We start from the raw sequence: 26,192 nt of genomic DNA, 5'->3' as shown, positions 1-26,192 counted from the left end.
CCGCTACCACACAATGGGAAAAACGGAGGACAAGAAACCTGATTTTCTTGAGCAAGATTTTTTGCTTGAAAAGCTAGATCGTATTCGTTCTCAGGAAAATTCGAAGCTTCCAAACCAAAAGCAGGTATGTATTAATATTTTTCATTATTAATTTAACACTGACATTAAGTTTTAAGCTTGCTATTATTCTCTCCGCTGTTGAAGAAAATTTAGATGAAGAGAAGACAGATCACAGTCCTACAGCGTATTTTGTTTCTTTTCTTGGTCTTTTAGAACAGGGGGAATCTGCCGGCAATAAAGATTTAGTGACATCTTCACTTTATTTTCTTGATCTGATTTCACCTTACGCTCCTCAGAACCTACTTCAAGCGAAGTTTACCCAGATTCTCATTAAACTTTCGCCAGTATTGACTGATTCAAATGCTGATGCCCCTATTCTTAAATCATCTATTGGAATCTTAGAAACTTTGCTTCGGGTTCAAGATTCAACCGCATGGTCAATTTCCGCATCTGAAGCTTCACCAAAAAGAGGTTTGATTGGATTGATGGCATTTGCACTGGATCCACGCCCAAAAGTAAGGAAGAGAGCACTTGAGGCTGTTTTTAATATTCTCAGTCATCCCTCCGATTCATCTCAAATTCATCTGGGAGGTTCCGTTTGTGCGGAAAATGCTTTGAAATCGGTTTCTACATTATATTCTGATTTTCAAAAGGGCACTAATAAATCAGATTTATTGGGGAATCAAGGGAATACAATTGTTGCGCAACTAATTCATTCTCTTCAGCTTTGTAAGACTGTTATTTCTTGCTCTTGCTGGCCATTGTCTTTAGTGGAACCTCTATGTCTAGTTTTGTTAGGAATTTCTAGATCAACTGAAAAATATCTTATTTCTTCAGCATTTGATGTATTTGAAGCCTTATTTAAGGGTATGTCTGGAGAAGATAGTGCTTCCAAGCTTTATACTGTTCTTGAATCTATTTTTGACTTGAGACCTAATATAGAGGATCAGGCTCTTGCTTCATCTTGGTTTTTAGTAGTATCAACTGCTGTGGAAACATATACTTCAACAAACCCATTTGAATCATTTTATTTACTTCCAAAGGTCTTCCATTTGGTCTCAGAGTTTTTTAATTCTGAAAATAACAACATTCAGTCATCTGCCGCTCAGTGCCTTATTGCCATCTTTGAAAACGGAATTTCCCAAAAAGTTCTTGCAAGTGTTGAGTCTGGTGCTGATGCTGATGCTGATGGAAAGATAAATAAAACTTTATCTCAAATTTCGGAAGGTATTTTTCAATTACTTAATGTTAGATATCAGGGATCATGGAAAGATATTATGATGGTAGTAGTATCATTGTCCAATTCTTTAATGTGGCTTTCTGATCCATACTTGATTAATTGCTATAAAGTAATTGGGACACTTAGAAGCACCGATGCTATATCAGATGGGTGGCAAGAAGCTGAACAAGTTATTGGAAGTGCAATTAAAAATATTGGCCCTGCTAAAACTTTGGAATTATTTCCTTTAAACCTTGACGGAGAGGAAAAACCTACAAGAACATGGATTCTTCCATTACTTCGTGAAAATGTTGGTTGTTCTGATTTGGGGTTTTTCAAAAGTTATTTCATTGGACTGTCTGGTCAATTGGAGGCATTAGTGGCAAACCTAGAAAATAATCAACCAAACAAAAATTCCACTGCTATTGCAACAAAAGTCAAAGTATATGAAACTTTGATTGATCAAATCTGGTCTATTTTCCCTAGTTTTTGCGATCTTCCTTTAGACCTTAGAGATTCTTTTGATGAAGAACTTGCAAAACTTCTTATGAATGTGGTTTATAACTATACAACTTTACGGGGCTACATTTTTTCTGGCTTAAAATTATTAGTTGAAAGCAATCAAAACTATCTCACCGGTGCTTTAAATGATAATTATCAACTTCTTAAAAAATTTCCTAAGAATGAGGCTGCAAGAAACATTGAATACCTATCCACGTTTTCTCTTAACATGTTGGCAAGTCTGTTCAATATTTTTGCTGTGACACCTATTGATTCTCGTACGCAGCTTTTAGAATGCTCTAAAGCTTATCTTTCTATCATTTCAAAGAAGGATCTTGAAATCACTTTCAATAGGGTATCAACCGCCTTAGGCGATGCCTTAAAGAATCCATTAGCCGGAGCTGACAAGGAAAATGACATACCCCCAACCAGCGCCACTATGCTGGATTTAATTATGCAAATGATCAGCTTTCTTCCTCAAGATTCTTTTAATCCTCTAATGACTATATTTGTTACCGTCTCTAAAAACTACACGGATCCATTACTTCAGAAACGTATATATCGCATGTTTTTAGTTATTTCCGAAACTGAGAATGGGAAAACTTTAATCACATCTCACATTGAAGATATTGCTCAGCTATTTTTACAAACATCCGACCAGGTTCAAACTACTGCCAGAGGCCCCCGTCTCAATGCATTGGCTTGCTTCATTGAATTACTTTCCCCAAACCTCTTATTTTTTATTCCCTCAATAATTTCTGAAGTAATAATTGCTACCAAAGATTTGAATGAAAAGACCCGAGAATCAGCATTTAATCTTTTAGTTCAAATGGGCAACAAGATGAAAGCTGGAGGCATCATTGATCGATCCAAAATACCTGGAATGCCTTCTGATGCTGATAATGTTTCTGCTTCTTTGGAAGAATATATTACTATCATTGCTGCTGGTTTATCTGACACTACTACACACACACAAGCAGCAACTATTCTGGCTCTTAGTAGAGTTGTGTTTGAGTTCAAAGAATCTTTAAACTTACAGCTTCTTCAAGAGTTAACAGGAATGATTGAATTGTTTTTGGAAAACAGAAATAGAGAAATTGCAGATGCAACACTTGGATTTGTTAAAGTTGCAGTTGTTTCTTTGCCAAAAGACGTCGTCGAACCAAATCTTAAGAATCTTATTGTTCATTTGCTAGGCTGGTATCGCGAGCACAGTTCTCATTTTAGAACAAAAATTAAGCATCTTATAGAAAGGCTTTTACGTGTATTTGGCTTTGAAAAAATATCTCAAAACTTCCCCGAGGAAGACTTAAAATTTCTTAATAACATTCGCAAATCAAAAGAAAGAGCCAAACGCAAAAAGTCAAATTTGATTGCGGAAAAACTTGAAAATGAAACTGATAGCCATAGAAATCGCAAACATTTTGCCAAGATGGCTAAGTTTGAGTCAGAGTTCGATCGGGCATTATATGGAAGTAGTTCTGAAGACGAGGGAAGTGATGTGGAAATGGATGAAAAACCAAAGGATGCTAAGAAGAATAAAAATGATCAAAGATTTATTGTTGAAAACAAGGATGTGCCCTTGGATCTTCTAGATCAGCAAACTCTTGCTCATATCACGTCAACACGACCAATGAAACAGAAGTTGTCTATTCCTGATAAAAAGAAGTTTAAGAAGGATGCTGAAGGAAGGTTAGTCATTAAGAATTTAGATGAAAAAGATGATGATCCATTGGCTAGCATTAACAACTCACTTAATGCATATGAGGATGCTATTAAAAGTGGGCCAGTCAGGGACAGCAGGGGCATGTATCGTTATAAGCGTGGTAGACAAAATATGGATGATGGTGATGATATGAGTGATGATGAGAAACCTTTGAAAACCAAACTCAATCCAAAACAGGCTACTGGAAAGTCAAATAGAGGGTTCAAAGGAACATCGTCCAAGAAAAAAAATACACCAGGTCATAGAAGATTTTACAATTAAGGTTGATACATATAGGGTTAAGTAAATTGAAGTAAGACGTTAAGATAAATAATTTGTAGGTGATGGGTGACTAAGCTTATCTATGATAGTGGCGTAAGGAGGTTTACCACCACCATTTCTTATTTCTTATAAACGTATGTTTTAAATCATCTTGTAAACTTAAAATTTCAGCTTTCGCAAGATTTATTCATACACTTGATTTTAATTATTTGCAACATTGACTACATATACTACATAATTATCCGTGAAGATTGCAAATTGTTTAGTCAGAGTTCCTTTTTGTTTTCATTGGTAACTCTCTATTTTAGCATCGTTTTTGAAATACCCCACAATATTTATCATGGCTCCTCCATGGCTACCGCAGAACATACAAAAAAAGGTATTCCAATATATTTTAAGCCGTCTTCAAATATTTTCCAATATAAACCACGATAATATTGATGTTTCTTTTGAAGTAACTCAGACGCCGTTGTCTTTGTCACTAAAAGATGTTGAACTCGACACTGAGAAGCTATCAGTTTTATCAGGATTGTATGTGCGCCATGGAAAAATTAGTAGCCTTGATCTTAAGCTTGCAGTTTTAGGAGGAATTCGAATTGATGGATCTGGAATCAAATTAATAGCATCGCTATCAGAAAAAATATTAAATGATAAAGAAGAAATAACATCTCTTCTAGCACGAACTACAGCTGATTTAGCTAGCAGCATTTTAATATCTAATGACGATGGAAAAAATCTTACAGATTCGATAACTTCCTCTCACATTGGCGATTCTGGATCTTTTTTTTCAGAATCAACATTTTCCGAGAATAGTTTTAGTACTGGATACGGATTAGGAGATTTTTCAGGATTTTATACTAAAGTTGCTGATGCCGCTATCTCTCAACTGAATGTCGTTTTAAGAGATATTAATGTCAGACTTATATTAGAAGATGTGACACTTGATATTGTTATAAACACTTTCAAATTAAGCACAAATGAAGATGGATTACGTCAAGTTTCTATTTCAGATTTTGAGTGGATTCTTATATCATCAAATGAACAAACATCCTTTCAAAGAGTTGAAAATTTAAATAAGCGGAAGAGTAAAGATATTCTTAAAAGTGTTTATTATGAAACTAATAAAAGCGAACAAAATCTCTCTGAAAGTATGCTATTCTCGCACACCGATGCGAGTAGCCTTTATATGAGTGCTGTTTCTTCGAGCTTAAGTAAACCTGTTTTCAACGAATCGAAACCAAAACCACGATTATTATGGTGTGAATCTTTACTTTTAAGTTTTTCAGGATTAGATTTCTCTTCATTAATTATTGAACTTGGACGAATAAATATTTCATTAAGGGAATTTCCTCAAGTTCTTATACCACTGTTAAAATTTTTAGAAAATCGTCCCAATGATTTTCAAAAAAAACCAAAACCAGATGATAGGAAAAACGAATCAACAAGAAAAAGATATGATTCAACTAAAACTGATGATGAGAATCCCAAATTTAACGTTTCAAGATTGCAAGTTGTTAGAGTTGAAATCAGTATTAATTCCTCAATGCTTCCTCATGGAATATTTGAAGATGAGTCGAACATTAAATTCGTTTTTGAAAAAATTGATTACCAGTCAAAAAATGGTTTGGAATTTTTTTTTGATATTGGCCGCATATCATTGATGAGATCTGGAACTTCTCTTATAAAATTTCACCACGTTGACAGCCAAAAAAATAATCGCAGTGACGTTTCAGGGCATATATTTTCTGATTCTATAACGTCATCAAAGGTAATTAAATTTGCAATGCCCTTTGACGCCATTATATCTTTAACAACAGAAGATATATTATTATTCCAAAAGTGTTTAAATTCTTTTAAATCGACATTTTCTGCAATAAATGATCTTCCATCATCAGATAGCTCCGCATCTAAAACCCAGTTAAAATTTGTTGGCCAAACAAGTTTAATTAAAATTTCTTTAAAGATTGTTGAAACAGATATCAAGACTTTAATATTTCCAATATCTTTTGATGAAACTGGAACGATTTCTACTAAAAAAGCCATTGTAGATATTAACTCGAACAATCACATTGAGCTTCATGATTTAATTTATAATTTTCGAAATTCTAGCTCACCTTCTGGAGTTTCAATTCAATCAATTCATGTTAAATGCAATATTAAGGAATTATCTCTTATTAGGGATGACTTTTTCACCCAAAAGCAGGAATTTGATAAATCACATCTTTCTTATCAAACATTGTCAACAAAATCTGAAAAGCCAGTTAAGGGGATACAAAAAGGTGTTGTGTTTTCAATTTCAATTAAATATATCGAGCTTCAAATAACATTGCCTTCTAAGATTCAAACTTTAACAATTGATATCGGAAGACTAATATTTCAAACTTCTATTAATGGAAATCATTTGCTATCAATTTTTTCTTTACATGTTTCTAGAGATATGTGTGATGTCGAAGAGAAATTAGGCTACTTAAGCATAGTACATAATGCTTGCGATCAATTTCAAGTAAGTTTTTTTTTATTAAATACCTCATTAAATTCTAACAATCAAGAATACACCCCTAGTGAAAGTTAGAATGGGTCAAGACGGAGTTCCACAGAAAATTCTTTTATCTGGTATTGCATTAGAATATCACCCCAAGTTACTCGATTTATTTCAGAAGTCGGAAGTAAATGCAGATTCAGTAGTTCATGAACAGGACGACTTAATGTCATCTATATCAACTGTTATCAACAAATCTATTCAGATACCTGTGATTTTAAATGACTGTATAATTGGATTATCGCCTTTGCATTTACCCTCTCACGGTGTATTTCTGATTGAAAAAGGAATAACCAACATTTCTATTAAACCTTTTGGAACCATTTCAGTGAATTCTAAAATTCACTTAGGGTCATTATATCTTATCGATGATATTAGAGCTCAAAGAAAAGTCCCGAAACAACAGGATGACAATGTTAATTCTTCCAAAGGATTTGAAGCTTATTCATCATCTATAAGATTAAAAACCAAACTTGTTTCTCAAGGTTATTCTCAGTTATCTATGGCAAAAAATGTTTCTATTGATGTTGGATTAAACTTATCTGGTCCTTCTCGAGTTTCTCTTTCAGTATTTGTTGAAAGTATACACATGAAATCTTCTGCTGATTCCACCCATAATTTAATTCAATTGTTTAATGATTTAAAGCCTGAACTGGAACTTCCTCCTTTTGAAGAGCGATATCAAATCAATCCACACATCAACAAGGATATTTTTAACGAAATTGAAAAAACCACCTTTTCTGTGGGCCAACAAGATATGAACAGTGGAAATTTTGATTTAAATGCAGATTTCATCTGTGATGATGTCCCTGCTAACCTGGAGTTTGTTGAAAGTTATTATGCGGAACATTCTTCTCGTTCTCAGTGGACATCTTCTCCATCTGGGTCTTTAACAACAAACTATACAAATACCGATATTCTTCTTGAACAAGATTTAAGCGAACTGGCTTCTCAAAATAGTACAATTAACCCATCAAAAGTTGTTGAGTTTAACAATCGAGAAAATCGAAAACTTGGTAGTTTTGAACAAAGAACTCAATCTCATGATCCAACCCTTAACATCACAGAAGATCATTTTGGAAAACCTGGTATATTAAGAGAACATCTGAAAAGTGTTTCTTCTACGCATTCTGCAGATTTTCAACCTCATATTCAACCTAAGGAGCATTTTGAGTCTAACATAAATATTTTACCGCAATCTGATGATGCTTCTAGAACTTATGATGATGAATTCAAATTTAATAACCCAAACATAGCTATTTCATTTGATGTCAAGTCTTTTGTTTGGGATCTGCATGATGGATTCGATTGGGAATACACAAGAGATATCATTACTGTAGCAGTTTACCAGGTTGAAGAAGAAGTAAAGGAAGTAAAGGAAGAAAAAAAAAGACAGAGATCAATTGGCATAGCTAATAAAAATATGCAGAATTTAGATTTGAACGCAAAAGGCTCGTTTAATCAGTTTACCAATTCGGGAGAGCAGAACACAGAAATCGACCAAGATGAAGTTGTTGGCGGGTTCTTATTTAATTCCATATACATTGGAATGTCTACTCATCAAGATTCATCTGATCTTAGAAGGAGGATTAACGAGGAATTGAATGACGAGGTTTACAGCGATACAGCTAGCCAAATGTCGTATGATAAAAAGAATGTCAACTCTAATGGTCACAATTTTGACAGCAAAAAAGAAATTCGTCGAAAAAATACTAAAACTCCTCTTATGCTGAAACGCTCCAAACATCATAAAGTTCAAATAATATTAAAGGGTATTTCTGGAACTATAAATATTTTTTCTAGTATCAATGATTCACTTTCGGAAAGCAATTTAGAATTATCTGAGTACGATGGCGATAAAGCGATGATTCTAAATCAAATTATCTTAAAAATAAGGGACATTGAAATTTTAGACAATGTGCAAACTTCTACTTGGAACAAGTTTTTGACTTATATGAGAAGTGCAGGGGAGCGTGAGGCAGATGCTAATATGGTCAAATTGCAGATGGAAAATGTTAAACCTATCCCAAATATTCCAACTTCGGAAATAATATTACATGTTCAAGTCTTGCCTTTACGATTGCACGTTGATCAAGATACTTTGGATTTTATTACTAGGTTTTTTGAATTCAAAGATGATCGTTTTGATAATCTTATTGACCCTTCTTTGGTGGAACTTCCTTTTATTCAAAAAGTTGATGTGCGAGATATACCTGTCAAACTTGATTATAAACCAAAAAAAGTTGATTATGCTGGTTTAAGATCAGGTCATACTACAGAATTCATGAACTTCTTTATTCTTGATGAGGCAGAAATGGTACTTCGCCACACTACACTTTATGGGATTACCGGATTTCCTCGAATGGGTAAAGAATTAAACAACATTTGGATGCCTGACATAAAAAAAAACCAACTTGGAGATGTTCTTTCAGGTTTAGCACCCGTAAGATCGTTAGTTAAAATTGGCAGTGGAATTCGAGACTTAGTTATCGTACCAGTTCGCGAATATAAGAAAGACGGACGAGTAGTCAGAAGTATTCAGAAGAGTGCTTGGCAATTTGCACGCAATACTTCTAGTGAAATTGTGAAATTTGGTGCCAAAATTGCAGTGGGTACTCAAACCATGTTGGAAAATGCTGAGAAGGCGATGGGTGGATCAGGATCTGCTGGAAGACTTAATCCCCAGTTTTCAGGTATCAACTCGGCTGACAGTGTTGAATATAATATAGAAGATTCTAAAGACCCTGATTACAATTTTCAGGCAGCTACTTCTAATCAGTCGGTTCGTTTTGTTTCGACATCACTGTCTAACCCGCCTGTTTTGAAATCTGAGCAAAATATCGATGCTCATCGAAAGGCACCTGTGATTAGTTTATATGCTGATCAACCGCGAGATGTAAAACAGGGGCTACAATCTGCGTTCAATAGTCTAGGGAGAAATTTGTCAATTGCTAAAAATGCTGTTGTTGAAATCAAAACAGAGGCAGTTCGTTCAGGGAGTGCACAAGGTGCTGCAATTGCTGTTGTAAAAGCTGCGCCTATTGCTATAATTCGACCCATGATCGGTGCAACTGAAGCTGTCAGTCGAACCTTATTAGGTGTAACTAATCAAATGGATCCAGATCAGTTGCGTGATATTGAAGAAAAATACAGAAGTCAAACATTTTCTGATTCTACAGATAAAATGTAAAAAAAAACTCTCATTAGCATGTAAATTTTTTAACCTCATGATGTTTTCATTAATTTGTTATATGAAATATTTGGCTTAATTTGATTTCCACATTTCTTGACTTTCATTGTCTATCTCTTTCATTTTTTCGGCAACAATATCAAGTTTTTCGATAGTTTTAGAAACATGTTTATATATCGAATCGAAGTGTTGTTGATTAAAAAGATTATTACGTAACGATTCAATATCATTTTGCTCCCATAAACTTTGGTACTGACCTTTATCTATTCTTTTGTCACCAAGAGACATGGATTTGATAAGCTCGAGCTGAGAAATTTGTAAATCAGCTAAAACTTTTGCATGCATTTCCCCAAAAAAAGATGTGTTAGCTTCAGTTTCATTCGCTGCCACCTCAACTTCATCTAAAACATCAAGTTCAGCCCACATTCTATCATGCTGGTCTACTACTGGTTTTACTGATGATATACCATATTGTTGCTGTAACGCTTGAACAGTAGCCTGAGTTTGCTGTGGTTGAATTGGTGGCATTGTCATAATGCTACCTGGTCTACTTGCCCCATTAGCGACTGCAGATGGTTGAAAATAAGAGTTATGAGTAGATGTGGGAATCAATCGACTGTTTCTAATTAATGAATCACCTGTTTCAACGGGAAATAATCTTTCACCGGTTTTATATTGACTTTTGCCATTATTTGGTGTATATAAGTAATAAGGCTTAGGGGAATCTGGCTCAGAATCAGAATTCATTATGTAAATAATTTCAAAAAAAAATAAAAAAAAATTAATAATAGTTAAGAGTTTAAATTGTACAAATTTTTATTAGAATGGTTTAATGGGACTACTCAAAACTGATAAATTTCTAAAACAAAGTTTAAACGAAAACCCCTAACCCCCCATAAATATTTTTTTAACTATTACTTTAAAGTAAATTAATTAACAACATAAAAAATGGAATCAATAGGAATATTGAGAATTATGAAAAAAAGAGTACATATTTAATTTAATAATCAAGTCAGAAATAATGTCGGTAGCTTCGTCAAAAAGAGGTAGCAAAAAAAATGTTAGCGCTTCAACAGAAAGAAAGAAAGCTAACGCTAAAATAGAAAAGATTGTTAACGAAAAAAATAACAAATCTAAAGGAAATACGTTATCACGAACATGGTCAATACAGCAAGAAACTACTCTTTTCAAGGCGATATGTCGTTTTAAACCTGCAGGTAAACACAAACATTTTCGGATGGTTTCTATTTATCAAATGGTGAATAACCCTTCAATCACACCTGCATCTTCCCTTCTTTCAATAAAAGATATATGGCAAAAATTAGCTACATTATACGATTTAGATGGTTTAGATGAACTTGAAGATTCTAGTAGTTTTATGGCAGAAGAAGAAAAATTATCTGAAGAATCGTCCTCTGTCCCTTATTTTGGATCATTAGGTGGTGAGCTTGGCGATGGAAGTTATCTTCAAGATTTCTATTTACCTTGGGATGATTTTTCCAATTTAATTATTGAACGAGCAGTTTCTAATGAAAGCGAATCTTCTGACGAAAATGAAGGTCAGCGAAGTGAAAATGAAAACGCGAGTAGCGAAGAAGTTCACCGGAACTCTTCTAAAAAACGAAGACGCTCTCAAAGTTCTGAAAGCCAGCCTCATGTTAGTGAGGCTTCGGAAATTGAAAACGATGGTATGCATTTTCTTTTTGAACTTATTTCTGAAGTTATTTTCTAATTAATTTGAAATCAAAGAGGGTGAACCTGAAAAAAAACAAGCTCCTATTAATCGAGCAAAAAGAAGCCGGACAAAAAAACAATCTATTGTCCAAATACCAGCTCGAACTACAAGAAGTACCCGTCAAAGAGCCGCAGCGGCAGCCGTAGCTGCAGCGGCAGCGGCAGCTGTAGCCATTACCACTGGAGTTAAATCTAAAGCTACAACTGTACCTGAGATAGCACACGCCGAAGAAGAAGAAGAAACTGGAACAGAACAAAGTGAAAGAGAAGGGAGTGCACCAGTTGAAAGCACGACTATACCTACGAGATCTACAGGAAGAGTCAAGAGAACCAGAAACACCAAAGTATCCCCAAAGTCTAAGACCCCAGCTGTACCTATCAGAAGAAGTACTCGGCGAAAATAATATTTTACAAGTAATGATCAATTAAATTTTTTATAAAAAGTCAACTCAAACAGCAAGTGAATATCCTCAATATTTTATGTTTTCTTCTTCTTGCTAGGACGTCCATTTTTCTCACGGCGTTGTTCTTTAAGAGCACGAGCTTTGCGCATTTGATCGACTGATTGGAGTTCTGATTCACCGTTAAAAATTGGTTGTTTTCCTTTAACACGAATTCCCTTTTCAAGAGCGGCCTTGACTCTTTTTCTTTGTTGGTGATAATCGTCTCGGGCTTTATCGGCAAGTTTTGGAGCTTGTATTTTATTATGTTTGTAAATGGGCTTCCCATTTGCACCTGTTGCAACAGACGAGCCAGGCGTAATATATGAATTGGGACCATTTGAAGATTCAAGTGATCCAACACGCAAATTTCCAGTCTTATGTGCTTGTTTCCAGGAATCAAAGCGACCCGAACGATAAGAAGCGGGAATTTTTGTACCATTTTCGCCTCTAATATATTTAATGGATTGCCCATCGGCTGATGAACTACCGGCATTAATATATTTCCCTCGTTTTTTATCCCATCTCATTCCTTGTTTTTGAATAAAATCTTTTCCTTCATCTACTAAATCAAATGTGGCAGCACGGGCAGCATCCCCAAAAAATTTCCCGTTGTTTCCAGATATACTGTATGCTCTTTCTTCGGCGACAGATGATGGCGCATAATGTGACAGATAAAAGTTGGGATCTTTAAAATCATTCTTATGTTTTACCTTTTTTGAATGAGAGTCCTTGACTTCGGTAAAAATATTTAATATATCTTTCTCAGTAGCAAGTTTTTGGTTAGCTGATGCTTTCTTCTTCGATTTTTCGTCATTATCATTATCCTTGAACAACTCTGCATCCATTGAATGAACCAACCCAGCTTCTTTTTCTTTTGAAATAATTTTCTTCTTTTCAAGTGATCGTGCTTGAATTGGAGCAAGTTGTTTTCGTCTTCGGGCCATTAATTCTGCTGTACTGCCATATTGAGTTTTTTTAAATTCAAAAACAGTGTCTTTAACTTTTCGATTAGCAAGACGCTGCAAAAATTGATCTCGTTGAACTTCCGATGATTCATTTCCAAAAATCGGATGTCGGCCATCCCATTTTTCAGAAGAAAGAATTTCTTTGCTTCGTTTAGAACTTTCTTGAGAAGCATTTCCTCGGGTTTTAAGGTAAAGCTTTTCACCCCTATTAGCAACATCTCTCATATTCTGAAGATCATAGTTTCTTTTAATAACACTATCAACCTCCTCCATCGATTGCTCTAAACCTTCCCTTGGAAATGATCCAATAACCAATCTTTCAGTGTAATTAATTCTTTCTTGGGGTTGCGTTTGGAATGGAAGAAGAACTTTTCTTCCAAGAAACAGCTCTAAATCCAAAAGATAAGGAATATCAGATTCCCTAATCAGTGAATATGCCCATCCACGCCGGCCAGCACGCGCTGTTCTTCCAACTCTATGAACAAATACTTTAGGACTCGAAGGCAAACTATAGTTGATAACATTAGCAAGTACAGGGATATCAATACCACGAGCGGCAACGTCTGTCACAACTAAAACTGTTGTTTTTCCAGCTCTAAATCGATAAAGTTGTTGCTTTCGCGCAGCTTGATCAAGAGTACCATAAATATATGATACTGCGTAGCCTAGATCTTTTAAAATTCCAGCAATATATTCAACGTGATGTTTTGTAGGAGTGAATACAATAGTAGAGTATGGTGAAGGAAGTTCGTTAGCAGGAGGTAATTTCGTTTTGTGCTCAAACCTCTTATTTTTTCCATTTCCAAATTTTCCAGAATAGTTATTATCATCATCGTCATCATCGGCTTCAGCAAGATATTTTAGCTGTTCTTCACTTGCCAGTGGCATTTTAATTACTGATTGTAATAAATATGCCAATGCTGCTTCTCTCTCGCCATCTTTAATAGTAAAATATGCCATCTCTAGTTCTTCGGATATTTTTGTCTCAGCATCTAGACGAACAAGGACAGGGTCTTGGAGACCAGCTTTTGCAAATTCAACAAGAGAAGTTGGAAGGGTAGCAGAAAAAAGAAGTGTTTGACGGGAAGAGGATAAAGATGCTATAATTTCATTGAGCTGTTCAGCAAATCCGAGTTCAAACAATCTATCTGCTTCATCAAAAACAATGTACTCAATAGAACGTAAATCAAGCTGCATTTCAACTTTCAAATGCAAAAATCTGCCTGGTGTAGCTATGATTATATCAGGGTTAGACATTATTCTTGAAAATTGATCCTCTAGAGAATATCCTCCAACAATCAATGCAGTTCGAAGATCTGTCCCTCGGGAAAAATCTTTTACAACCCGCATGGTTTGTTCCGCCAATTCTCTACTTGGAGATAAAATCACAGCTCGAGCTCCAACTCGAGCTGAGTGTACTTTAAGTTTTTCGATCATAGGGAGCACAAAGGCTGCTGTCTTTCCGGAACCTGTTCTGGCCATACCAACCACATCCCGACCCTCCATTACTACTGGGATTGTTTTTCTTTGAATCGGAGTTGCCATCTTGTAACCTTTACGGGCAACATTAGCGCAAATTGTTTTTGATAACCCCATTCCACGAAAAGAGTATATGCTCTTTTTTTTTGAACCACCAGGTACTGCTCCAAGTTTAGCAAAGAAAGCATCGTCATCATCAAGTGATTTATCGGTTCCCTTAACAATATTTTCTTCATCAGAAATATATTCTTCATCAGAAATCTCTAAACTCGGAAAACTATCTAGCTCTTTGTTTTTCTCGATTTGATGAGGTTTATTACCTGAATCGTTATCGCTTTCATCTTCAGATGAATCAATGATTTCATCCTGATAATATTCTTCGTTGTCTAAAGAGCTATCCTCGCTATCACTTGAATCATTAATATCAAGTCCAATGGATTTCGAAATATCAATTTCTTGTTCACTGTCCGACATTATTAATTTTGATGTTATCTCTAAATTAATCAAGTTGGGAGTTCGGGGAAAAAAAAATTTTCTTTTCCCTAAATGAGAAAAGGATTGAATTTCACATTTAAAATTACATAATATATTATGTAATTTATAGTAATTGCAATTATAATTAATTAATTTATAACTTAAGTTAAGTTAACCTCTAAACTAATTTGACTTAATAGTAATATCGGTGTCTCTACCAAACTTCTTAATTATTTTTAGAAGTTTTTAAGTAATTTGCGAAATGGATTTGAAAAAGGAAGATAAAATAGTATCAAATTTAGGCATTCCTTCTTCTTTTGGGAAGACATACAGTGAAGATGAAAAAGATGCTACTATAAGACTTAAACATGCAACAAGAGAACAATATAAATTGATAAAAACAAAACAGCAAAAAAAAACTGAGTTGTTAAAGAATATAAAAGAAAGTCAAAGTGATAATTCTGATGATGATGACGAATTTGATGATGACGAGTTTAATATTGATAGCATCCCTGTGTCTCATGAGCTCATTCTTTCTGGAGAACATAAAAAGTTAGTTTCTTCAATATCTTTGGATCCATCTGGGGCGCGGTTGCTTACAGCATCGTATGATTCAACATTTAAACTATGGGATTTCAATACCATGGATATAAATAGCCATCATCCATTTCGGTCTGTCGAACCTTTGGAAACTTATCAGCTTCATAGTGCTTTGTTTTCTCCCAACGGAAAGCAAATATTAGCGATTCCTCGCTATACCAAACCCAAATTATATGATAGAGATGGTATTGAAATTGCAGAGTTTTCCTCAGGAGATATGTATCTTGTAGATATGAAAAATACCAAAGGTCATACCGCAGAAATAACTTCTGGAGCTTGGAATCCAATGTCAGGTGATTTGTTTGCCACATCTTCTAACGACTCCACAGTAAGAGTATGGGACGTTAATAACACTCGAAGTCAAAGAGATGTTATTGTGGTTCGATCAAAAGGAAGTCGTGGAAATAAAGTCCGCGTTGCCTGTGTGACTTGGTTCAAAAATGATTTAACTATACCACCTATTATTGCAGGGACTGATGATGGTTCGATCGGATTATGGGATACAAGAAATGAAAGCACTAGACCATCTCATTTTATAGAAAGTGCGCATTCAGCCTCTGTAACAGCAATTGTTCAACGACCTCTAAGTCAAACCTTTGCTACTAGAGGTTTTGATGGTGTTATTAATTTATGGGATTCGCGTCAATTAAAATCTCCAGTCCTTTCAAGAAGTGGTGTTAAAACAGCTTCTGAAGATGGTAATGACATTATTTTCGACCCTAGACCGTCAACTCTAGGACAATATTTATTAGTTGGCAGCTTCGAAGGAAAAGTTCATGTACTTGATACATCGGATTTGAGTACGTTAATGGTGATAGAAGATTTGGTATCATCATCTGATCATAAATCTTTTATTAGTAGCATTTCATGGCATCAAGGGCTAAACCAAATTATTACAGGTAGCTCGAATGGTCAAATTAACGTTCTTTTTTCACCAAGTACATCACATAAAGGTGCTCTCACATCAATAGAAAAAGTGCCAAGACGAAAATATGTTGACGATGGAAACTTAGGGACAGTTAATATATCAGCTGCTGGACTGGAGGCAGATATAACACAAGCTCGTGAAAAGCAAGAAGAACGTTTAAGAATTAACAAAACTCGTGAACATGAGGATTTATCTAATCCATTTAAATCAAAAGGAAACTATCGTTCTAATAGAAGTGATTCAGTTTCCTTTGATAAAACTCAAAACAAGGGCACAGTATGGAACATTCCAAACCAATCCTATGTCAGAGAGAACGTTCATTTAAGTGAATTGATTCATGAAGACCCTAGAGAAGCTCTATTAAAATACGCTGAAAAAGCTGAAAAAACACCTGTATTTTTCAAAGAATCGGATTACAGTAAAAGGCCTTTAGCTGAAACAGAATCAGAAGACAAAATTAAAGTAAAGAAACGGAAAAATAAATAGAATTAAAAGTTTAGGGAAGTAGATTTTTCAAATAAATCATAATTACGTTTAAAATGTTATAAATGTAACCAGTTCAATTGTTTTAATAAAAAAAATCATTATTAGTATTTTTTTAGCTAAATTTTTAGATTCAGTTTATGGGATAGATTTTTCCAAGAATTTGAAAACTTCTTCTATTTCTTCAGGACTAGCTGTGTGAAGCATTCCTTCGTATTGATGCCATTCTAACTTTGATCTGTGAAGGGTATTTTTGAGAAAATCTCTAGACATTTGACCAGAAGAAAACTTGACAACTTGATCAGCAGTCCCATGACCAAGAAAATAAGGTGTGTCAATATTAGCATCGGATTTCTGAGCTGCTATTTTTTCATGAATAGGTAAATAGCCGGATAAACCAATAACGCCACCCAATGGCTTGTCATAAACAACTGACGTCCCAAGGGAGATAGCGCAGCCCTGAGAAAATCCACCAATTACAATTCTATTAGAAGGAAGACCGTCTTGAATTTCTTCATTAATGACTTGCTTTAGGCGATCAATACTTGCAAATATTCCTTCTTCATCTTGTTGCCCCATAACATTGTTAAGCGCTTTGATGTCGTACCAAGCAGGCATCACCATACCATAATTAAGGGTAACCGGCTGGTTAGGTGCCTCAGCAAAAACAAATTTGACATGTTTTAAACGGCCTTGTCGGGCAGCTTCTTGAGCGAAAAATACCCAGCCGGCGGGAGAATCACCAAGCCCATGAAGAAAGATTACTGTGGCAGTATGAGCGGCTTTTGCTGGAACTCTGATTCCTGGATATACCATATTTTCCTTGTTAGATTTGCTTTTAAGTGTAGTTTTCTTTTTCTTTTTAGATTTAGATTTAGATTTTCTGTTCTTCTTTAAGTTAGCTGATTTAGTTTCAATCGGCGCAACAGTTGAGGCAGAAGCAATAATAGGTTTTCTAATAACTTCACCAATCGAAGTATATGATATAACAGAAGATAAAGAGCTTTTCTGATTCAGAAATAGAATCCAGAAGGATATAATAAAAACAAGTGCAATAAATAAAAGTCTAAAGTTAATTCGATAAAGTCCCATTGATGTTTGGTGGGAGGGTAACTTAATAAACTATCGGCCACACAAAAATATAAAATTGCTCTTCTTATTATTAAAAAAGTTGAATATAATTATATTAATAATGTATGTCTAAGGATACACCAGTATCAATTTCTCATCCAAAAGTTATTGATTTTGATTTAGATTATACTCCTTAGCGTAAGTAGAGTAGGCAAAGAAATAATTTAAAATAAAAAAAAAAAAAATAATAATAATAATAATAATCATCGCCTTTTTATGTGTTAGGTTTGGAGTTGATAAATGTGTAGTCATTTTTAGTAAGACTTAACATGTTCACCATCCATTAATCATATTACTAAAATTACTTACCACCTTGTTAGCGGTAAACTGGATTTATTTATTCTATGGTTAATTTTATTATTTCTTATCTATTTAGTCATGCTGTGATAGACACGTTTATCCACTTGTAAAGCCAGCTCTGGGTTCATAGTGCCCCTGATTTAACGTTAATGCTCAAACTTTGATTATGCTGTAATTACAGCTTCACGTACTTCGACTCCTAACATTACTCAAGACATGTTAGAGCTTCTTCAGATTCCAATTTCATCCACACCTGGTTTTTGGTAGAATACGATTGATCAAGAAATTAAAATCCTTACTGGTGTACATGAAAAGTATCTCTATTTAATAGATTAACCGATCGGATGTCTGTCTAATAAAATGTAACCTAACAATTCGTTAAGTAGCTAATAAGCTACTTAACTAATTATCTACTTAGCTAAGCCTAACAGGTTGTAGCATTGTGAATGCTACAAATCATTACAAAGCAAAATGCGGTCAAGTTTTGAAAGCATTACTGTAAGATACATATTCTCAAAGATTATTTCCAAATTTACACTAAAATTTACACCAAAAAATAAAAACAATAAAGATTTTCCACATATATTACTAAGCCAAATTTTAACCGATTCGAAATATTGATAAATACAATTTATCCTTGAATAAAAACTAACAAAAAATACAATTTAAAAGGTTATTTAAAAAAAGACATTAAAAAATAAATCTATCAAAGAAACAAAATAAAACAGTGTTTTAAAAAAAACTCCAATTTATCTAAGTCATAGTAATCTTTACCGGCTAGAATGTAGCTTAGGGGACTCATAATTGGTATGGTTTTCATGATCTGGTACATGCTTCATTTCAGCTAAAAGTTCTGCTGGTGGTATAGTTTCAGCCATATCCATCTCTGAAACACGACTATTGGCTGGTATGTATCCCTCTTGTCGTCGTCTTAAATATGCTATGCCTAATCCAAGTGCCATAATTATAAATGTCAATCCTATAGCAATAGCTAGAGATATTAAAATTACAAATACTTTTTTCATGTGTTTTTTGACTGTAGGATTGCCAAAAACTAGTTTCTGTTGTGTGAAAAAAGAATTTATTGCTCCGGAAGTTCCATCCTTATTAGCAGTAAGAAATACAGGAGTGATACTCTCGCCATCAAACATAGCAGATGATACACTGCCAAAATCTTGTACAATAATATTTCCAGATAATAGAAGAACCTCATTCTCAAAAAGAAGAGAATTAGTATTATGAGAAGTTTCCACTTGTAATAAAGCCAAATCACTTATTATTGTCCCGTTTTGTAATTGGGTGTCAATTCGAGACCAAGTACTGCCATTCCAGTAAGTAATATAAGAATCTTTTGTACTTGTATCAATTCCTGCTGCAAAAACTGAGTCCAAATCATTCGATTTTAAAACAATACTGCTAACGGGACCAGGAAGACCTGTGGATTGCTCTCCATATGTCGTATAAGATCGAGAATTGAAGTCATATGAAGCTAAATATATGCTAGTGTTATTTAACGTCAAATCACCAGCAAGTACAACAATATCATTCCCTAGAAATATCATTGATGTCACTTCACCTCCAAGACCTGGGGTAGGGCTTTGCCAACGAGTGCTCTCTAAATCATAGATACACATAGCACTACAAGAAAGACTTCCAGCAAGTTGGAAACCACCCGCAACAATTAGAAGGTTTGAATTTGGTTGTTTTGTAATACTATTGACAACACCAGTACCTCCGCTAAGACCTGGAGGTTGAGTCTGTGTATATGACCTAGCAAAAAGATCGTAAAAAACAAGTCCTGAAACAGTATTGCTGTTTACTGTTCCAGTTATCAGTCCACCAGCATATAAGATATTGCCAGAAACATAAAGTGAGTAGAATGTAGAAGAATTTTCAATAGTGTTATTTGGGAGACCATAAACTTGATCATCTTCGGTAGTCATAACCAAATTAGAATAAATAAGATTATCATTAGCTTTAACATTGAAATGGCCACCCATAATAGAAAAAGATGAATTAGCAAAAGTTCCAGTATAAAGAGTATTTCCATCAGTAGATGGAAGAACAGATCGACGTTTAAGAGTTGTATTTTCTTCGGTGGAGTTGGAGGCACCATTGCTAGTGATAAATGTAAAAGGCATAGGTCTCAGGTTGAACTGAGCATCGGTGTAGGAAGCACCAGAGGAAAGAGAAGTCAATACTCGTAAGTAACCAGTATAATAATTTGTATCGTTGAAATATGAAGAGGCTGTTACACGGCCTTGAATAAAAATGGTGTTGAATGTTGATTCCGAAATCCAAGCATCTTGGTCTGTAACCCAGATAGGCAGTGTCCCATCAGAAAGATCATAAGTTGTATTTGCTGACTTAATTTGAGAAAAGTTGCCCTCTAAAACATATACATCAGTTCCATTAAGGTTAAAAAGGGATGCTCTTAAAACAGGGCCATTTGTACCATTTCCTAAAGAAGAAAATGTTCCGCTCAAGGTATCTAAAAAAGTTGCGTAATTGAATGAGCTTGATTCCGATGAATTTCCCAAGTTAGTAAAGTTTCCTAATACTAAAGTTGTATCATTGTTGACATGAACAAGATTTGTCACGATATTATTAAGTCCAAAATCTTGAAAAGGAATAGCACCAGCACTATTTGCAGAATTATCGATTTTGAAAATATTATAACCTAGTGACTCAGAAGATATATTGCCAGCAACATAAATAGAAGAGGCGTTGGCAAGAGACAACGCGTAAATTTCTGAGTCCTTGCTGAGAAGTGAACCAACCTGATTGATTGTCGTATTACCAACTGGGGAGTACGAGTTTGTAGTGAAATTTGATGGCGAATATTCAAAAATATTTCTAATAGTCAATCCCTTCTCAACAGATACAAGGATTGTTTGAAGACGGTCAGCAACAAAAGTGACAGGAACTTGTTGATCTAGTATGGGTTGAACTGTAATTTTAGGACGATAGTTCGATGTTATCTTTTCCATTGTACCATTGTAAATCAGATCATACTTGTCGTAATAATTTGTCTCATAAAGAATGACAGTGGATATGGGTAAATTTGTTCCTGGCTCAATAGTGACATTCACACCGCCTCTAGTGACACAAGTTCCATCTTGAACACAACCCGGTGTGTAAAGTTTAATAGTATAATTTCCAGAAACTGTAATGTTAGGCTCGTAAATTACTGCAACTTCCGAAAGCTGATTTTGGTCAGTAATATAAGAAGTGACATAAGTGGACGCACTAACACTGGGAGATTGAAATGATCCTTTAAGTTTGGTTGTCGGAGTAAAAAGCGATGCCTGACCACATTCAATTTGATAATTAAAACTATCATTAGCGAAAGTATAAGAATCTATAGTCTGTTAGAGCAAATCAACAAATTCTTTTCAAACCTAATATTACTCACCTCGTTGAAATAGTTCAATTCCTGAAAGACCTGCATAGGAGCCATATGAATCAAGCATTTCAATTTGAATCGTATTAGTACCAACGACATTTACAAAAGTAAAATCAACATATTCTTGTTCTGAATAATGAGGAAGAGGACACCATGCATCACAATAAACGACAGAGTTAGAAGACTGATTGACATATGTCAAATTCATGATGCTATTTGAAGGGAATGACAAAACACGAAATAGGCTAAGACCATTATTAGAATCATCAAGGTTATAAAGACGAATGGAAGTTGGGTTTAAATAAAAAGGCCATTCAGCGCTCCACGATCCTACACGGTCAGCTGACATTTCCCAATTAGATTGAGAGCCCGATGGGCAAATTATGGAACGTGGATTTGAATCTTCGGCAGAGCCATCTGCGTATATTGTTGCCGGAGTAAAAGAGATGCGTTGAATTTCAATAGTTTCAGGGTTTTCAGATGATGAATTGGAAATAAGAGACTCATTAGCAAGACCGGAAAATTTTCCTCCAAAAATAATAGTAGATTGTTCAGCAGAAGGATCTGTAGAAATAATAGAATTGATAATACTTCCATTAGGAAAACCGCCAAAAGCAGGAAGGTCCCAGCTTTGCGAGTTAAGGTCATAAACTGCAGTACCAGTAGCGTTTTGAAAGAAAAAGTTACCTCCAAGATATAGAAATTTATTTTGAGTATCACAGAATAGTGTATAAATATTTGAAGTATTGCTACTTTGAAAAAGATTTTCTGAGTTGGGTATTATGTCTAGTTCTGTGGATGAAACATTAAACTGTGCGAGACCAATTGATGTTTTTACCGAACCAAAAGAAGAAAAGTTCCCTTGAAAAAAGATAAGATCATCAATTTGGCAAGAAGTATAAATATGGCCATTACAGGTATTAATCGTATAATAATACTGTCCATCAACTTGCGCTATAATGGAATCAAAAAAAGTATTATTTAAAGTTTGTTCAGACTGTTGGCCTACAAATTGATACTTTGAGATACCCTCATAACGGCCCACAATACCCATAGATCCCATAGATCCTGATATTGTAGGGATTTGAACTTGTTGGATATCAATCTGGGCATCGACTGGAAGTGTTGTTGAAGCAAGCACAGTAATTAAAGAACAAAAAAGTGTCGAAATTGAGGGCTGCCTGCTTCGAACATGGCTTGATCGTGAATGTTTTGTTGAATGCCGGTTGTGATTAAAGATGTGTTTTAAGCGCATTATTAAAGAAAATTAATGCATAAATTGACTGGTAGATGTAAGGTTGTTATTATAAAATATAAAATGAAAGAAAATTTTGAGAAAGAGAAAAAAAATAAAAAAAAACGCGTTAGAAATAAAGAATGGTGTATTTTATCAAGTTAGATTAGAGTAAGGAGATTTTTTTTTTAGAAAAACGAGCGGTTGTTGTTATGAGACGCCTTCCCCCTTAGTTACAAAAAGAATGTAGGAACAGGAGGCAGTGTGTGTAGTGTGCAAATTTTGAATGGATGATCAAACCCCTAAATTTTCCATTTATAAATGAATACTTTTTAAATAATTAAAATAATTAAACCTCACTCGATAAAGAATGATCGGTTCGAAGTTTGAATCAATATATTGTCTCCTATATGAAAAAAAAAAGAGGAAGAAGGAAAGTATTCCTTTTTTTCTTTTTTTTTTTTTTTTGCAATTTTGAGAAGCGCCCTTTCTGTTTTTGGTTTCTCACTTGTTTTCTAATTTTGGACTGCGCGAGCACGCGTTATTATGACGTGTAACAGATTTTTTTCTAATGAGAAAATTTCAAAGTAACTTCAAAAATGCTGCAACAATTATTCAATAATTGGATAACCAAGGTTACACTGTTTTTACTGTCAGCGTGCAAGTTTGTCTTATTATCTATAAAAAACTTATGCGATCTTCATTTTTGAATAAATGATGCACCGTTTCTCAATTATATTTAGAACACGGTGAACTTTAACGATATTGCAAGACAAATTCATTTCGGTTAAACATAAGCAAAAAAAGCTTAATTTTGATATATTAAAAGAGATATACAAGCGATTAAAAATAATTATTATAAATATAAAAAATTAGGTGGTAGAATTAAATTTGGCGTATAACTTCTTGTGTTGTTCAAGTTGTTTTTGGTATTTTTTGCGCTGGCTCTTAGAAACTTCTGTTCCATCTTTTTGAACAGATGGAATACCGCTTTCGTCCCATTGGACAATATCTGCCAAATTTTTAAACAAGTCCTCAGGTTTGATTTGGGCAAGAGCTTCTTGTTCTTTTCGTTTAGCTTCTTCCAACTTCATCTGTGCTGCTTTTTTAGCAATTTTAGCAATTTCTCGTTGCTCTTTCTCTTCCCGCTGTTTGATAAGTTCCTGCTGTTCCCCATTATCTAAAAACTTAATCAAGGCTGGCCCTTCAGGGCGGTCATCTAATGAAACACCAAGGTTTACAAGATCGAAGTTACGAACGCGATCAGTTGCAGATAAAAACTCAGAATATGGTGCTTTGTCAATAGCTTTTTTGCGAACCTCATCTCTAAATGTAGATAAAGTTCTAACATATGGCAAAACAACTTCTTCTGTAGATATTCCTTCACTTCCTGAAGTCTGGTCTCCAGTCGTCCAGCCCAAACCATTAGGATTGACCGAAAATCCTAAAATGCGGAAAATGGATGTAATCCATATAGCAGTTGTTTCCAAAACTTCGGCTCTGTAATTTTGGCCAACCTTTCCTAGGTATACATTTGTTTGTTGAACGAGTTTTTCAATTGCAGCAAGAGCAATAGGCACAGAGAAATTATCCGCAAAAGCATTATGAACAGCAGTCTTAGTTTCAAAAAGATTTTCGTAAAGTTCTTTTTCATCTGTTGTTACTTTTTTCGAAATATTGGCGCCACTTTCAACTGCATTATTATTTTCGCGAACAAGCGCTTTGGCACGATCAAAAAATTTGGAAATAGTTGATTCATAAGCTTTAACTTCAGATAAGTTAGTTTTGAGATCTAACGGATAATTCCATTGTTGAAGAGAAAATGCAAGACGTAGCTGGCGAGGGGTGAACTTCTCTAAGGCCTCCTTAATAGTGATGAAGTTTTTTAAACTTTTACTCATCTTTTGGCCTTCAATGTGCAAATGACCAGTATGCAAAAAATAATTTACCCATTGGTCATTGTCAAAGTAAGCTTCAGACTGAGCAAGTTCATTATCATGATGTGGAAAAGCGAGATCAATTCCACCAGTGTGAATATCTAACTTCTCTCCAAGTACTTCAGATGCCATCACTGAACATTCAATATGCCAACCAGGACGACCTTTTCCCCAAGGGCAATTCCATGCTGGCTCGCCAGGTTTACTAGCCTTCCAAAGTGCAAAATCGGCGCGTGATTTTTTCCCGGATGCAATACCATCTTTAATAGAAAGAGAACCCTCACCCTCATCAATCAAATCCTGCTTGTCTCTGTTCCAGGGCTGTAATTTGGCATAAACGTGTTTTCCACTCTTTTCAAATGCACTAGTATCAAAATAAACAGAACCGTCGCTTGTTTGGTATGCAAATCCATTATCAATAATTTTTTTAACAAAAGCAATGTTTTCAGGAATATACTCAGAAACACGGGTAGTGACATTGGAAGGCAAAACATTTAATAAGCGCATATCATCATCAAACTTCTTTTCCCAATAAGCTGCTAGATCTCTAAAAATAGCGGGATCTGTAACTTTTGACCCCTCTTTAGCATCCAAATAAGGTGAAAGAATTGGCTTTAGCTTTTCCAAAAAATCCTCAATAGAAAGGCTTTTGTAATTTGTGAGAGCAGCCTCACCCTCAGTAGCAGCCTGTAAGTGCATGGAAAACTTGGGATCTTGTGACGATACATTAGAAATTTTTTCCGGGGTCGCCAATGCTTCCTTTTTCCAGTTTGAAAAATCGCTGAGGTTTGTAGGAACATTGTGTTTTTCCAAGTTGGCAGAAACGTATTCTTTCCAAGCTTTGGTGGTCTCATCAATAAGATTATTACCAATAAATGAATCCTCCAAATGGTCCTGTTTAAATTTGTCAAAAAGGTAAACCTGTCTAGCTTTAATAATAATTTTGTCATCAATATCCGTAACATTTTGCACAAAGAAAACATTGTATCCAAAATAGTCTTGAAGAAGTCTACGATTGATATCAATAGAAACATAATTTCGTGCATGTCCCAAATGAGATGAATCGTAAACAGTGGGGCCGCAAGAATACCACGTAACCTTGTCCGGAGAAACAGGGTAGAAATAGTCGTTACATCGAGTAAGAGAGTTGTAAACTTTGAGATGAGCCTTAGTATTAGCTGGGGTGGGATCAGGTTGATTCCATTTAGGCTGTGCTGTGTTAGGCGTAGTCGATGTCATTGTAGATGAAAATCGTAAAAAAGAATTGTCTGGAGAAATGGAAATAGTTTGTTTAACAACAGTGAGTTTTGATTTAGGGTTTAAAATTCTAGCCCTCAGTAAAGACATGGAGGAGAGAAAAAAGCCAGGGAAGGGCGAGTATTTAAGCAATTAAGGGATAAGGTAAAGTCAAAAAATCAGTTAAATCACAGCTAAAGAAGAAAATATTTGGTGGTGTTGAAATTTTTTTTTGCTGGTTGGTGATGGAATTTCGATTCGAAATTACGAGAAAATTAAAGAAGGATTCAAATACTGTCACTTAGCGTGTAACAAATACCCATACCCATGAGCAATTGGCTTTAGC

The 26,192-nt window shown here is 34.9% G+C and overlaps 9 protein-coding genes across 9 annotated transcripts; 4 read left to right on the top strand and 5 right to left on the bottom strand.

The window, feature by feature from the left end:
- Nucleotides 1–13: 13 nt before the first annotated feature.
- On the top strand, nt 14–3,767 carry SAPINGB_P001729 (uncharacterized protein; the record flags this gene model as incomplete). Its single annotated transcript, XM_031996450.1, has 2 exons — nt 14–124; nt 177–3,767. 2 exons carry the CDS (start codon nt 14–16, stop codon nt 3,765–3,767), a joined length of 3,702 nt encoding a protein of 1,233 aa, XP_031852341.1.
- Nucleotides 3,768–4,107: 340 nt separating this feature from the next.
- On the top strand, nt 4,108–9,496 carry SAPINGB_P001728 (uncharacterized protein; the record flags this gene model as incomplete). Its single annotated transcript, XM_031996449.1, has 2 exons — nt 4,108–4,915; nt 6,330–9,496. The coding sequence occupies 2 exons, from the start codon at nt 4,108–4,110 to the stop codon at nt 9,494–9,496; spliced, it is 3,975 nt and encodes a 1,324-aa protein (XP_031852340.1).
- A 75-nt stretch (nt 9,497–9,571) lies between these two features.
- SAPINGB_P001727 (uncharacterized protein) lies at nt 9,572–10,243 on the bottom strand (the record flags this gene model as incomplete). Its single annotated transcript, XM_031996448.1, has 1 exon — nt 9,572–10,243. One exon carries the CDS (start codon nt 10,241–10,243, stop codon nt 9,572–9,574), a length of 672 nt encoding a protein of 223 aa, XP_031852339.1.
- Nucleotides 10,244–10,751: 508 nt separating this feature from the next.
- On the top strand, nt 10,752–11,228 carry SAPINGB_P001726 (uncharacterized protein; the record flags this gene model as incomplete). The annotated part of the gene is made up of 1 exon (XM_031996447.1): nt 10,752–11,228. One exon carries the CDS (start codon nt 10,752–10,754, stop codon nt 11,226–11,228), a length of 477 nt encoding a protein of 158 aa, XP_031852338.1.
- A 123-nt stretch (nt 11,229–11,351) lies between these two features.
- Nucleotides 11,352–14,591, bottom strand: SAPINGB_P001725 (uncharacterized protein; the record flags this gene model as incomplete). The annotated part of the gene is made up of 2 exons (XM_031996446.1): nt 11,352–11,605; nt 11,735–14,591. The coding sequence occupies 2 exons, from the start codon at nt 14,589–14,591 to the stop codon at nt 11,352–11,354; spliced, it is 3,111 nt and encodes a 1,036-aa protein (XP_031852337.1).
- A 262-nt stretch (nt 14,592–14,853) lies between these two features.
- SAPINGB_P001724 (uncharacterized protein) lies at nt 14,854–16,605 on the top strand (the record flags this gene model as incomplete). Its single annotated transcript, XM_031996445.1, has 1 exon — nt 14,854–16,605. The coding sequence occupies one exon, from the start codon at nt 14,854–14,856 to the stop codon at nt 16,603–16,605; it is 1,752 nt and encodes a 583-aa protein (XP_031852336.1).
- A 135-nt stretch (nt 16,606–16,740) lies between these two features.
- Nucleotides 16,741–17,694, bottom strand: SAPINGB_P001723 (uncharacterized protein; the record flags this gene model as incomplete). The annotated part of the gene is made up of 1 exon (XM_031996444.1): nt 16,741–17,694. One exon carries the CDS (start codon nt 17,692–17,694, stop codon nt 16,741–16,743), a length of 954 nt encoding a protein of 317 aa, XP_031852335.1.
- A 1,109-nt stretch (nt 17,695–18,803) lies between these two features.
- SAPINGB_P001722 (uncharacterized protein) lies at nt 18,804–22,694 on the bottom strand (the record flags this gene model as incomplete). Its single annotated transcript, XM_031996443.1, has 2 exons — nt 18,804–21,394; nt 21,449–22,694. 2 exons carry the CDS (start codon nt 22,692–22,694, stop codon nt 18,804–18,806), a joined length of 3,837 nt encoding a protein of 1,278 aa, XP_031852334.1.
- Nucleotides 22,695–23,545: 851 nt separating this feature from the next.
- Nucleotides 23,546–25,957, bottom strand: SAPINGB_P001721 (uncharacterized protein; the record flags this gene model as incomplete). The annotated part of the gene is made up of 1 exon (XM_031996442.1): nt 23,546–25,957. One exon carries the CDS (start codon nt 25,955–25,957, stop codon nt 23,546–23,548), a length of 2,412 nt encoding a protein of 803 aa, XP_031852333.1.
- Between the last annotated feature and the right edge of the window lie 235 nt (nt 25,958–26,192).

The sequence above is a fragment of the Magnusiomyces paraingens genome (assembly GCF_902498895.1).
Source record: "Magnusiomyces paraingens strain CBS 517.90 genome assembly, contig: contig1, whole genome shotgun sequence".
Lineage (NCBI taxonomy): Eukaryota > Fungi > Ascomycota > Dipodascomycetes > Dipodascales > Dipodascaceae > Magnusiomyces > Magnusiomyces paraingens.
Note: the sequence above shows the minus strand (reverse complement) of the source record. Positions and strands in the feature narration are given on the sequence as shown.